The sequence below is a fragment of the Dreissena polymorpha genome, chromosome 13, assembly GCF_020536995.1.
Source record: "Dreissena polymorpha isolate Duluth1 chromosome 13, UMN_Dpol_1.0, whole genome shotgun sequence".
NCBI classification, from domain to species: Eukaryota; Metazoa; Mollusca; class Bivalvia; order Myida; family Dreissenidae; genus Dreissena; species Dreissena polymorpha.
This window is the reverse complement of record NC_068367.1, coordinates 46429783-46441920: the sequence shown is the minus strand read 5'-3', so window position 1 is coordinate 46441920 and position 12138 is coordinate 46429783. Positions and strand designations below refer to the sequence as shown.

The 12138-nt window shown below is 36.5% G+C and overlaps 1 protein-coding gene across 5 annotated transcripts in view; it reads left to right on the top strand.

Annotated features, from left to right (window-relative positions):
- LOC127854986 (formin-like protein) overlaps positions 1-12138 on the top strand; it is an 82203-nt gene that overhangs the window by 43700 nt on the left and 26365 nt on the right. For all 5 annotated transcript variants that reach the window (XM_052390201.1, XM_052390198.1, XM_052390199.1 and 2 more), the window contains 7 exons: positions 2169-2245; positions 2917-3010; positions 6014-6091; positions 6830-6940; positions 7583-7732; positions 8514-8615; positions 9707-9842. In XM_052390201.1, coding sequence (XP_052246161.1) covers positions 2169-2245; positions 2917-3010; positions 6014-6091; positions 6830-6940; positions 7583-7732; positions 8514-8615; positions 9707-9842 — 748 coding nt within the window. The remainder of the gene's footprint in view (positions 1-2168; positions 2246-2916; positions 3011-6013; positions 6092-6829; positions 6941-7582; positions 7733-8513; positions 8616-9706; positions 9843-12138) is intronic.

Sequence of the window (12138 nt, the reverse complement as noted above, 5' to 3'; positions counted from 1 at the left end):
TGATTGCCTTTTGTCCGTCCTCCGTCGTGCGTTGTGCGGCATCAACATTTGACTTGTTAACTCTCTAGAGGCCACATTTATTGTCCAATCTTCATGAAGTTTGGTCAGAACATTGGTTTTCAATGATATCTTGGATGAGTTCGAAAATGGTTACGTTTGCTTGAAAAACATGGCTGCCAAGGGGCGGGGCATTTTTCCTTATATGGCTATATATGGCTATAGTAAAATCTTGTTAACACTCTAGAGGCCACATTTATTGTCTGATCTTCATGAAACTTGGTCAGAAGATTTATCCCAATAATATCTTGGACTTGTTCGAAAATGATGCCGGTTGGTTGAAATACATGGCCGCCAGGGGGCGGGCATTTTTCCTTATATGGTTATAGTAGAATCTTGTTTACTCTCTAGAGACCACATTTTTTGCCTGATCTTCATGAAACTTGGTTAGAAGATTTATCCCAGTAATATCTTGGACGAGTTCGAAAATGATGCCGGTTGGTTGACAAACATGGCCGCCAGGGGGCGGGGCATTTTTCCTTATATGGCTATATAAGGCTATAGTAAAATCTTGTTAACTATCTAGAGGCCACATTTATTGTCAAATCTTTATGAAACTTTGTCAGAAGATTCATCCCAATAATATCTTGGACGAGTTCGAAAATGATGCCGGTTGGTTGAAAAACATGGCCGCCAGGGGACGGGGCATTTTTCCTTATATGACTATAGTAAAACCTTGTTAACACTCTAGAGGCCACATTTATTGTCCAATCTTGATGAAATATGGTCAGAAGATTTGTCTTAATGATATCTTGGATGAGTTAAAAAAAAAATGGTTACGTTTGCTTGAAAAACATGGCTGCCAAGGGGCGGGGCATTTTTCCTTAAATGGCTTTATAAGGCTATAGTAAAATCTTGTTAACACTCTAGAGGCCACATTTATAGTCCGATCTTCATGAAACTCGGTCAAAAGATTCATCCCAATAATATCTTGGACTAGTTCGAAAATGATGCTGGTTGGTTGAAAAACATTGCCACCACGGGGCTGGGCTATTTTCCTTATATGGCTATAGTAAAACCTTGTTAACACTCTTGAGGTCACATTTATTTCCGATCATCATGAAACTTGGTCAGAAGATTTGTCCCAATGATATCTTGGATGAGTTCGAAAATGGTTTTGGTTGCTTTGAAAACATGGCCACCAGGGGCGGGGCATTTTTCCTTATATGGCTATATATGGCTATAGTAAAACCTTGTTAACACTCTAGAGGCCACATTTATAGTCCAATCTTCATGAAATTTGGTCAGAAGATTGGTCTCAATGATATCTTGGACGAGTTAAAAAATGATGCCGATTGGTTGAAAAACATGGCTGCCAGGGGGCGGGGCATTTTTCCTAATATGGCTATAGTAAAACCTTGTTAACACTCTAGAGGCCACATTTATTTTCCGATCTTCGTGAAACTTGGTCAGGAGATTTGTCCCAATAATATCTTGTTATCTCAGGTGAGCGACTTTGGAGCTTTCAGGCCCTCTTGTTTTTTTAAGAAAGAAGTCTTCACTCTAGATCTCAACTTTATTTTTTAAACATCCTTCAAAATATTTAACTTTAATTTAGTCATTTTTTCCATAAATCATTCCTAAATTTGCCACTTTTATTGATTTAAAAAATCCCAATTCGACCAGACTCCTTCTAGAAAACCCACTGAACATGCACTTAAAAACAATATCAATTCTGTTACTTATAATCCTATTTATAATGCTTAATTTTTCCGAATTTCATGGTTTATCGCGCTATTTTCCCCAATTTCACGGTTTATCGCGCTAATTTCCCAATTCAAATGGCACAGGCTGTAACAAATTAAAGCAAAAAAAATCACAGGCAGGTAAACAGCCATCGCATGGCGGATCAAAAACAATAAATGCAATCAAAAGATGACGATGTTTTATAAACACCTGATTGACATGCGTGAAATAGTTTCTGCGCTTTTATTTATTTTCACTAATTACAACCCATAATATTCGCACCTTCTCAAAAAAATTGTTGCAAATGACTGTAAGATTTTCATAGTTTGGCCATGAATGTAATTTAATAAGACTTATTGGAAATAGGCTTTGTTGGTTCATCCACTCCTTAACGGTTATTCTGTTACATTCTGTTTGTGTTTCAGTACGGGTTCAACCTTGTGATAGCTCACACTCATGCCATCAACTGTATAGCCCTGAGTCTGAACCACAGAAGTATGAGGTAAGGCCAGTCCCCAGGCTTGTATATGTTGTTAAGGGTCCTTCACCAGAAGTGTATAATGGTTTAAGGCCATTCTCTAGAGTTGTGTAAATAATGGGGGATCAAAATCTTCATCCAGGCTTAACTAAAAAGTACTTGAAGTAAGTTAATGGAGATCTTGTTCTTAAACCTTTCCCAGTAAAAAGCAAAGTGAAAATGGCTATGTGCAAACAGAATAAAACCAGAACAGCCTGTGAGTAACTCGCAGTCTGTTCAGGATTTATGCTGTTTGCTGATCATCAGTATCTAAGGCTTGGACACGAAGCCTTTAAAACTTGAATCTAGTAAGAAAGGTCTTTAATTAAACTTTCTAAGGGACTACAAATGTGTCAAAATACGTATCTAAGTGGTATAGGGTTAATCTGACAACCTTAACCCATTGGGGGACAGCTGTTCTGTCTGTGACAAAGCTCTGTTTTATTGGTCAATACTTGGCTCATCAAGATTTCTGAAATTTTGTAAACCAGCTCTTACTCGTTGTATCCCCAAAATGATGCAAAAAGGTACCATGTGCCTTCTCATTTGAATGTCACATGGTACCTTTTTGCAAACAGGGGGCGATATAATGTAGTGAAAGTGTTCTGTGGGTGCAATAATTTGTTTTTAATTATTTCCCAATTTTCGCCCAATAGGACCAAAGCGTTAGTACTAGAGCTGCTTGCTGCAGTGTGTCTGGTCAGTGGGGGACATGAGATAATCCTGTCTGCCTTTGACAACTTCAAAGAGGTGAGATAATGTCCATACTAGAATAATCTTTATACCAGATGTTTACCTGCACCCGATTGTATAAACGCTGGTTTAAGTTACCGCTCGGTAACATTCAAACCTTGGTAAGTTTGGTTAGTAACCTTCAAGGTAACTCGATTGTATAAACGCGATAAACCGCAAAGTAACTTCCCGTGCATAGTGGAATTTAACCACCGGTAACTTAAACCAAAACATTACCACAATGCATTTTCTAATGACGTAATTTTCGCACGAATTGTCATGCTAAACATATATTATTTTTTATTAAATTCATTTACAAATGAATTCACAATAAAATAAAGTGTACATTTTAACTATGAGTTCATCAAAATGACCAGGGACAAATTGATATTGATGTCGGGATTTGCATCATTTAGCGGAATCCCTGGTGCTTCCAAACTGCAAGAGAGTGCTTGCAAAGACGTCTATTCTTCTAGTTGTTCTAGATGTGACATAAAAAGTATACATGGTCGTCGTAACATGCTAGCCTATTCTTCTATTTTGTCTTATATCCCGTTTTCATGACTGCGTTATAAAATAAAACGGGAAATAATATATTTCGCAAAATAACGGTTTTTACACATTCAAAGCATTAGCTGAGTATATCATTAACTTAAAATTATATCAGAAAATCACTCTGTCTGTAGTTCAATATTGCATATTGCAATTGAGAAAAGTGCGAGTCTTTTTGACGATTTATTATAAACGCGACTTATTTCACATGTAAATGTACCGCATAACGACTTTTGAATTGTCAATTTATCACATTTTCCTTTTTTCGTTCAATGTGCATTGTTTATAATCCGTGCATATACTTTTGACATTTTAGAATGTGCAATAAGCCATACAAATATCGCACAATTCATAAATAATCTGCACTATTTGCTTTCCGATTTAATTCACGTTAGGCATAGAGATGTGTAAAGTATAAGATGTTAAAAATGGCACCACACTGGAATTCGGAATGTCCCATTTTGTACACGGTATAATGCATTCATTTATCTGTTATGTAATGGGATGTTTTCCATTCTTTGTTTATTAAAATATTAAATTATTTTCTTGTACAATAAGAGAATTTACCATAGACAAATTAAACATTATTCAAGTTTAAATATATCTTTGTATGCAGAAATCTGCAAATGCAACTGAGTTCACCAACGGCTATTATTTGAGCCGCGTTCTGAGAAATCTTGGCTTAATGCATGTGCGTAAAGTGTCGTCCCAAATTGTCTGTGCAGTCCACACAATCTATTCAGGGACGACACTTTCCGCTTTTCTGGTATTTTTATTTTCAAGGAAGTTCTTTCTTACCGAAAATCAAGTTAAGGCGGAAAGTGTCGTCCCTGATTAGCCTGTGCGGACTGCACAGGCTAATCTGGGATGACACTTTACGCACATGCATTAAGCCCAATTTTCTCAGAACAAGGCTCATTTGATAAACTGCTCCGGTTCATTTTAACAGCAGTAATGTACATAGAGTACATGACGTAGCGTGTGACGAAGAAGAAAGTTTATTGAGTTATTAAACTCATTTGAATATAGTGATAGGATGGCATAAGGGTCTTTATTTAACTATGCTAAAGTAATTATTAAAGACCCTAGATGCAAAATCGTCAATTATTGAATTAAATGGATTATTTATGGATTTTAAAGGTTTATTAAAGGTAAGATACTAGTTCGAACGTGTTTTTTTTATATTTTTTTTTATTCGTTCCCTGTTCTCGGAGAAATGATTTTAACATGGGCACCATTGATGCATCAGATCACACACGGCATACCCATAACAGAATATAAAAAACACACGTTCTGTGCGTCCTTAAATTCGTCGTCCGAAGTCGGAATTCGTATTGCCCTGTAAATTAAGTCAAATAAAGTGTCAGTCGCTGCAATTTGTTGTTTACTCGTCGAAATTGTGAAGGTCGTCGATGGTTAGCTTTTATAATGTCACGCGCCGCGGCCATTACTTGTACTTACCCACCTAGCGAAGCAGGGTATGTTTTAACTGGGTTTTAACTGATCGGTATAACTAACCAAATTTTTTACAAACGCTTACCGACCAGTAACCAACAAGTTACCGACCTTTAACCGCCGGTGTGTGTTTAACCGTTGGTTTAACTGTTTATACAATCGGGTGCTGGTGTTTAATTTTGTGTATGATAATATTTTATGAATCAAATTTGCCAAAAGTTTTGGTTACCAGGCATATGATTTTCTGACATCAGCTTTTGCTTCCCCTCTCTTATCTTAAAATTGCAACATATTGAGCTATTGCCATTGAGCCTTTGCATGTATCATCACAAAGTGGTCCTCTGCGAAGTTTGTTCAAATCATGATTCTAGGGTCAAACTTACCATGCCCAAATGGTCTAATAATTTGTCAAGACTTGTAATCTAATATTGATAAACATCAGAAAGATACTTTGCACCTGCAAGGGTCGGTCAGGTGTTTGATATTTGGGGGTGTCACATTTTAAAATTTTCCTTATCTAAGTTTTTTTCAAATTTTGACAATACATTAGAAATAACCATGCCCCAGGTTCGCATGATTTACACAAGATTTCTGAAGTAAATAACTTAAAAAATTTTATTCTCTGAAACAGCAAGAGTAAGGGGTTTTGTTATAAGTATGTAACATCATATGCTGGTAAAATAGGGCCCCTGGATTCAAAATTGGCCCCACTCAAGGGATTAATTTTTTTATATGCCAGTACTTACAGTAAAAACAGTAATTGTTCTTAACCTGTCTCAGAACAGGATAAGTGTGTGCCATACAAGGAAACAAATTTAGTTAATAAAGCACAATTATTACACAAGTGTAACAGAATCTACCCATAACTGGAGTGACCTTGGGCTTTTAGGGGCATTTTTTTCTAAAAAAATAAGAATCAGGATTTTATAATTATAGAAAATTAAACAAAAAATATTTGTGTACAGTGATTTCTTTGCATGTGAATCATGTTTTCATAAATACATTCATTTACAGGTGTGTGCAGAGAGACATAGATTTGAAACTTTAATGGACTACTTTAAAAATTATGAGGAATTCCACATAGATTTCATGGTAAGAGTTTTGCAGATTTTCTTTCTTTCTTTTTTATTGTAAGGATTATTGTCATAAGCATCATGGTTGCAATACTATATCGAAAATCATAATGAAATCTTTTAAAGCTTAAGTGTTTTTGTCTGTGTTAATATTTGTTAAGCATCTGAATACATTTTTGCATGTAATTTGATGTCATAAGTAATATCTTAAATTGAAATACTTTAATTTTCCTAAGTATCCATTTTAGGGAAACATTAAAAAACTTGCTACTGTCCCAAATCTTAAAACTGACCTTGTAGTATTTGTTTGAACAAGCCAAGTTTTGAAAATCAGATTTGCATGACACAACTTAGTCTCATTTTTATTGACAACATTGTGGAAAATAGTTGCTTCTATTAAAAAATAAAAACACTAATACTTCATATAAGTTTAACAAATTTGGTAAATGAAGGTTATTGACTTGAAACCTTAGTAATGTTACTATGATAATATGAGCCTTGTTCTGTGAAAATGGGGTTTAATGCATGTGCGTAAAGTGTCGTCCACAGGCTAATCAGGGACGACACTTTCCGCCTTAACTTGATTTTCCATAAGGAGGGCCTTCCTTGAAACTGAAAATACCATAAAAGTGGAAAGTGTCGTCCCTGATTAGCCTGTGCGGACTGCACAGACTAATCTGGGATGACACTTTACGCACATGCATTATGCCCAGTTTTCTCAGAACGCGACTCATATGTATTGGGTTTGGTGTTGCAGGTAGCATGTATGCAGTTTATCAACATAGTCGTGCATTCAGTGGAGAACATGAACTTTCGAGTCCACTTGCAACATGAGTTCTCAATTATTGGGCTGGATGCTTACTTACAAGTGAGTACAAACATTATATGGCAAAATCATTTATTGATTCAAAACATTTTTTTAAATGGATAGGAATAGAGATGTTTTAAAATGAAATGATACTTCCGGGCAAAGACAAATTTATTATGCCTTTGAATACTCGTGTTAAGCCTAAAATAGAATAATTATATAGAAGATATTCCTTAAACATTTCAACTATACATCCTTTTAGCAACTATACTTTCTCTGAAGATGTGCGTCCTTAGGACGCTTCCATTTTGTAGTAACCGTTAACAGGGAGCCATTTTGTAGTAGCAAGGAACATTTTTGTGTTATTAGGAGTCATTTTTTAGTCATAAGGAGGGAGTTTAAAGCAAGTCAAATTGTTTAACTTTTAAAGAATCAAAGCATGATAGAAACTGATCTGGCAAAAAAATTAAATCCATACTTATTAAGCATGTTTTTAAATATTTAAAAACTAATTCAGCATGGAAACAAATGTATAAAAAAACTTGTTTTCTTGGTGACAAAAGGTTAAAAAAAGGTTGTTCCCTCCTCCATCTTTTTCCAATATCAATATATATTACATCCTGAGTTTGATTTATAACAAAATGTCTCATAATTGCTAATGGAAGGAACAGTGATAAACCTTTCCTTGGCTGTTTTTCCCAGAAGCTGAGTCACACAGAGAGTGACCGCCTGGCGGTGCAGGTGCATGCGTACCTGGACAATGTGATAGATGTTGCGGCTCTGCTGGAGGACTCTGAGACTAAGACAGAGGCACTGGAGAAGGCTGCAGAGCTCGAGGATGAAGTCAACAGGGTATGTACCTGGGTGCAATTTTACTTTGGGCACAATATTTCTTTTGGTAGGATTTTGCTTTGCTTAATTTGTTGTCTTTTATAGCTAGAGGATGAAGTCAACAGGATTAGTACCTGAGCACTATATTTACCAGCCAATTCTTAGACTTAAGGCTTAAAAAAAAAAATCTTAAAACTGTTATGTACTCCAAATTCTTGAAAGTAAAGTCTAGTATGGCAGTCAACACCTGTACTTGTATCATTCTTTGTTCAAAACAATATGTAACTGATATAAATGCCATTTGTTACCTGTAAATTTGCAAAGTTTGAGGTATATTTATTGATTCTAAGACTATTCTTTATTCTTAAGTTTAAAATAGAATGGTTCCTACAAACCCTGTGCCGGATTTAACTTTTCACAATTCTTAGTTTTTATAGTGGTCACTGTACTGAACAATGAATAGATAGGGTTTTTTTCTGGATCCTCCCGTCCCCACCCTCATCCTCCATAGCAAAAGACTGTAATTTGAATATGTTTTAGTGAAAAAAACGTTGGCAATGTAGGCTAAAATTCTAAATTTGTCTCAATTTTCTTGTGCCTAGTGAGCTCCTAAGTTGTGTGACTTACTGCAGGTGCTCATTTAATGTGGTGTACGACTTGTAATTCATATGTCTGATATTTGTGTAATATTACATATTATGTAAGGTACAGCATTGTAGTAACTCTGAAAATTGTTTAGAAGTTATAAATTAAAAACAGGAACACATAAATAGTATTCTAAGCATTATTTCATTGATTTCAGGCAACAGAACGACTTCAGGAAGTTGAGTATGAGATGATGAATAAAACCATAGAGCTTGAGAAACAACTGTCTGACACAAGTACAGAGCTGGAAGAAATTAAGGTAACTACACAGGGCCAAGATGGCATGTTATAATACAAAAACTGTCTATTGATGGAAGTATGATACATCACTGTCCCTTTATATCTAATAAAACTTGATAACAAATTCTTGCATTAAAAAAAGGATGCCATTTTTTCCATATATTAATGATTTATTTTTTTTGAAACGGTTAAAAAACACAAATATTTATTTTTATTATTTTATGTTTGAAATACCGTCCAACCATCACACCCAAGAATCCCCCCCCCACCTGCCGCCCCCCGGCCCCCCCCCCCCCCCCCCTCCCCCGAATGTTTGTGTTTTTTTTTTCGTTTTTTTTCGCATTTTTGGAAGATAATGTAATTAATGTCCACACCCCCACACTATACACCCCTCTTCACTCCACCCCTCCCTCCTTTGTGATTGAAAATTAGAGTCCCTTCACCTTTAAAAAGAAAATAGATGAGCGGTCTGCACCCGCAAGGCGGTGCTCTTGTTTATAAAAGAAGTGTCTAATAATTATTTATTAATTATTATTTATAGCTCAATTTTATATCAATTACATCTTACAAACTTTATAATGGGAATTTCCAAGCCATAACCGGATTAATAAAATGACTCCAAACTTTTCGCCTGACAAAAAACCCTCTGCGTATTCCCATTTGGTATTATTGCCGGAAATATTAGTTTTTTCTGATTGCTTACAATTTCACAGCCATAATATTACAAAATAAATGTCTCCAAAATGCCTCAAAAATTTCCCCCCCATGTATCCCCTGTGTTATGTTTTTTTTCTGTTTGCTCAGAATTTCAAGCCATAATTTTACAAATAAAATGTCTTCAAAATGCCTCCAAAGTTTCCCCCCCCCCATGTATCCCCTGTGTTGTGTTTTTTTCTGTTTGCTCAGAATTTTCAAGCCATAATTTTACAACTAAAATGTCTTCAAAATGCCTCCAAAGTTTTCCCCCCATGTATCCTCAGTGTTATGTTTTTTTTTCTGTTTGCTCAGAATTTTTTAGCCATAATTTTACAAATAAAATGTCTTAAAAATGCCTCCAAAGTTTTCCCCCAGACAAAAACCTTCTATGTATCCCTTGTGTTATGATTGCAGGAAATATTACGCCAGCAGGAGGCAGAGAACGCTGCTCTGCGGGACGTTATCAGCGAGAAAGACGCGGAGTCTCAGAAAGCCCTCTCCACACTGGACGCCAAGATGCAGGAACTAGAGAATCTCAAGAAAAACATCGGTACGGTTACTGTGGTAACTGATTCTCTATTGGTGTAAACCTGTTCATTATGCCATCCTTCGAAGAAGAGGTTGTATATTGTTTTGCTGGATAAGTGGATGTCTGTCGATCTGTCTGTCAGTAGACCAGTTTGTTTCTGATCAATAACTCGTCAACGTCTGATCAATAACTCGTCAACGAATTGACCGATTGGCTTGATACTTCACATGTGCATTGGCTTTAGACTGTAGATGACCCCTATTGAAATTGGGTTCACTAGGTGAAAGGTCAAGGTAACTGTCACCATAAGTGTGAAAATAATCGTTTCCGATCAATAACTAATCAGCAAATTCACCGACTGGCTTGATATTTCACATGTTCATTGGACTTGGACATCAGATGACCCCTATTGAGATTGGGATCACTTGGTCAAAGGTCACTGTCACAATAAATGGGAAAATCGTTTCTGATCAAAATCTCATCAACAAACTGAAATTGGGGTCACTAGGTCAAAGGTCACTGTCACAATAAGTGGGAAAATCATTTCTGATCAATAACACGTCATTGAATTTACCGAATGGCTTGATACTTAAAATGTGTATTGGCCTTGGACAGAAGATGACCCATATTGAAATTGGGGTCACTATTCAAAAGCCCTGTTTGGGGGGCATATGTCTCCGACCACGGAACTCTTGTTTAAGCTTGATTTCATAGAAAGCCTTAGTATTATTTAAATGCTCTCGAGTCTGTGTGCTGGTGTACTTGTTTTCTTTTGGGGGAGATCTGAAGAATATTCCCACAGGGGTGATTAAACCAGTGAACTATGGTGTCTATGCGGTCACCATATCAACTATGCCATGGCTTCTGAATTGGAATGTGGTATAAAACAACAGAAGCATATTACCTTTAGGCTATGCAGTCAATACATTGAATATGCCAGTTAACGATAACTCAATAATTTTAGTCTTAGTTTAGCTCCACAACGCTTTAAAATAATCTGTAGGACCCTCGTGTAATGATTATAGGATCATGTTCTGAAATCAACATTAATACGCTTCACCACTGCAACTATTTTTAACCAGGTTTTCCGAAGGAAAAAACTGGTTATTAGATTGTCGAATGCGGGCGGGCTGGCGGGCTGGCTGGCTGGCGGGCTGGCGGAATAAGCTTGTCCGGGCCATAACTATGTCGTTCATTGTCAGATTTTAAAATCATTTGGCACATTTGTTCACCATCATTGGACGGTGTGTCGCGCGAAATAATTACGTCGATATCTCCAAGGTCAAGGTCACACTTTGAGTTCAAAGGTCAAAAATGGCCATAAATGAGCTTGTCCGAGCCATAACTATGTCGTTCATCGTCAGATTTTAAAATCATTTGGCACATTTGTTCACCATCATTGGACGGTGTGTTGCGCGAAATAATTACGTCGATATCTCCAAGGTCAAGGTCACACTTTGAGTTCAAAGGTCAAAAATGGCCATAAATGAGCTTGTCCTGGCCATAACTATGTCATTCATTGTGAGATTTTAAAATCATTTGGCACATTTGTTCACCATCATGGGACGGTGTGTCCCACGAAAGAATCACGTCAATATCTCCAATGTCAAGGTCGCCACGACTAAAAATAGATTTAAAAAAAAAAAAAAAACTTACAAAGGGGGTTAATTTTTTTTGGTCATTTCAAAAGTTCAGTTTGAGTTTTCTCCCTTTATCAGATTTTTTTTTCACAATGAAAACCTGGTTTTGTGACAATTTTGTCCCTTGTTATTACATGTCCAGTACATAAATATCTGTATAACCTCAGTATGGCCAACTGGTGCAAACCGGTCTTGATTATCATAAGTAAGTGCAACAGATATTTATTATAAATTTGTATACGATAATGTGTGTATGAGTGTTTTCATTCAATAACTGGTGATGCCTGGGGTAAATTAGAAGTTTTCATGTTAATAACCATCATTTATGTCCAATGGAACTACGGCCAAATTAACATTAATAGAGGATAATGCGTTTTATTTTGTTGTTTTTTAACCAGGTTTTCCGAAGGAAAAAACTGGTTATTAGATTGGCGAATGCGGGCGGGCTGGCTGGCTGGCGGGCTGGCTGGCGGGCTGGCGGAATAAGCTTGTCCGGGCCATAACTATGTCGTTCATTGTCAGATTTTAAAATCATTTGGCACATTTGTTCACCATCATTGGACGGTGTGTCGCGCGAAATAATTACGTCGATATCTCCAAGGTCAAGGTCACACTTTGAGTTCAAAGGTCAAAAATGGCCATAAATGAGCTTGTCCGAGCCATAACTATGTCGTTCA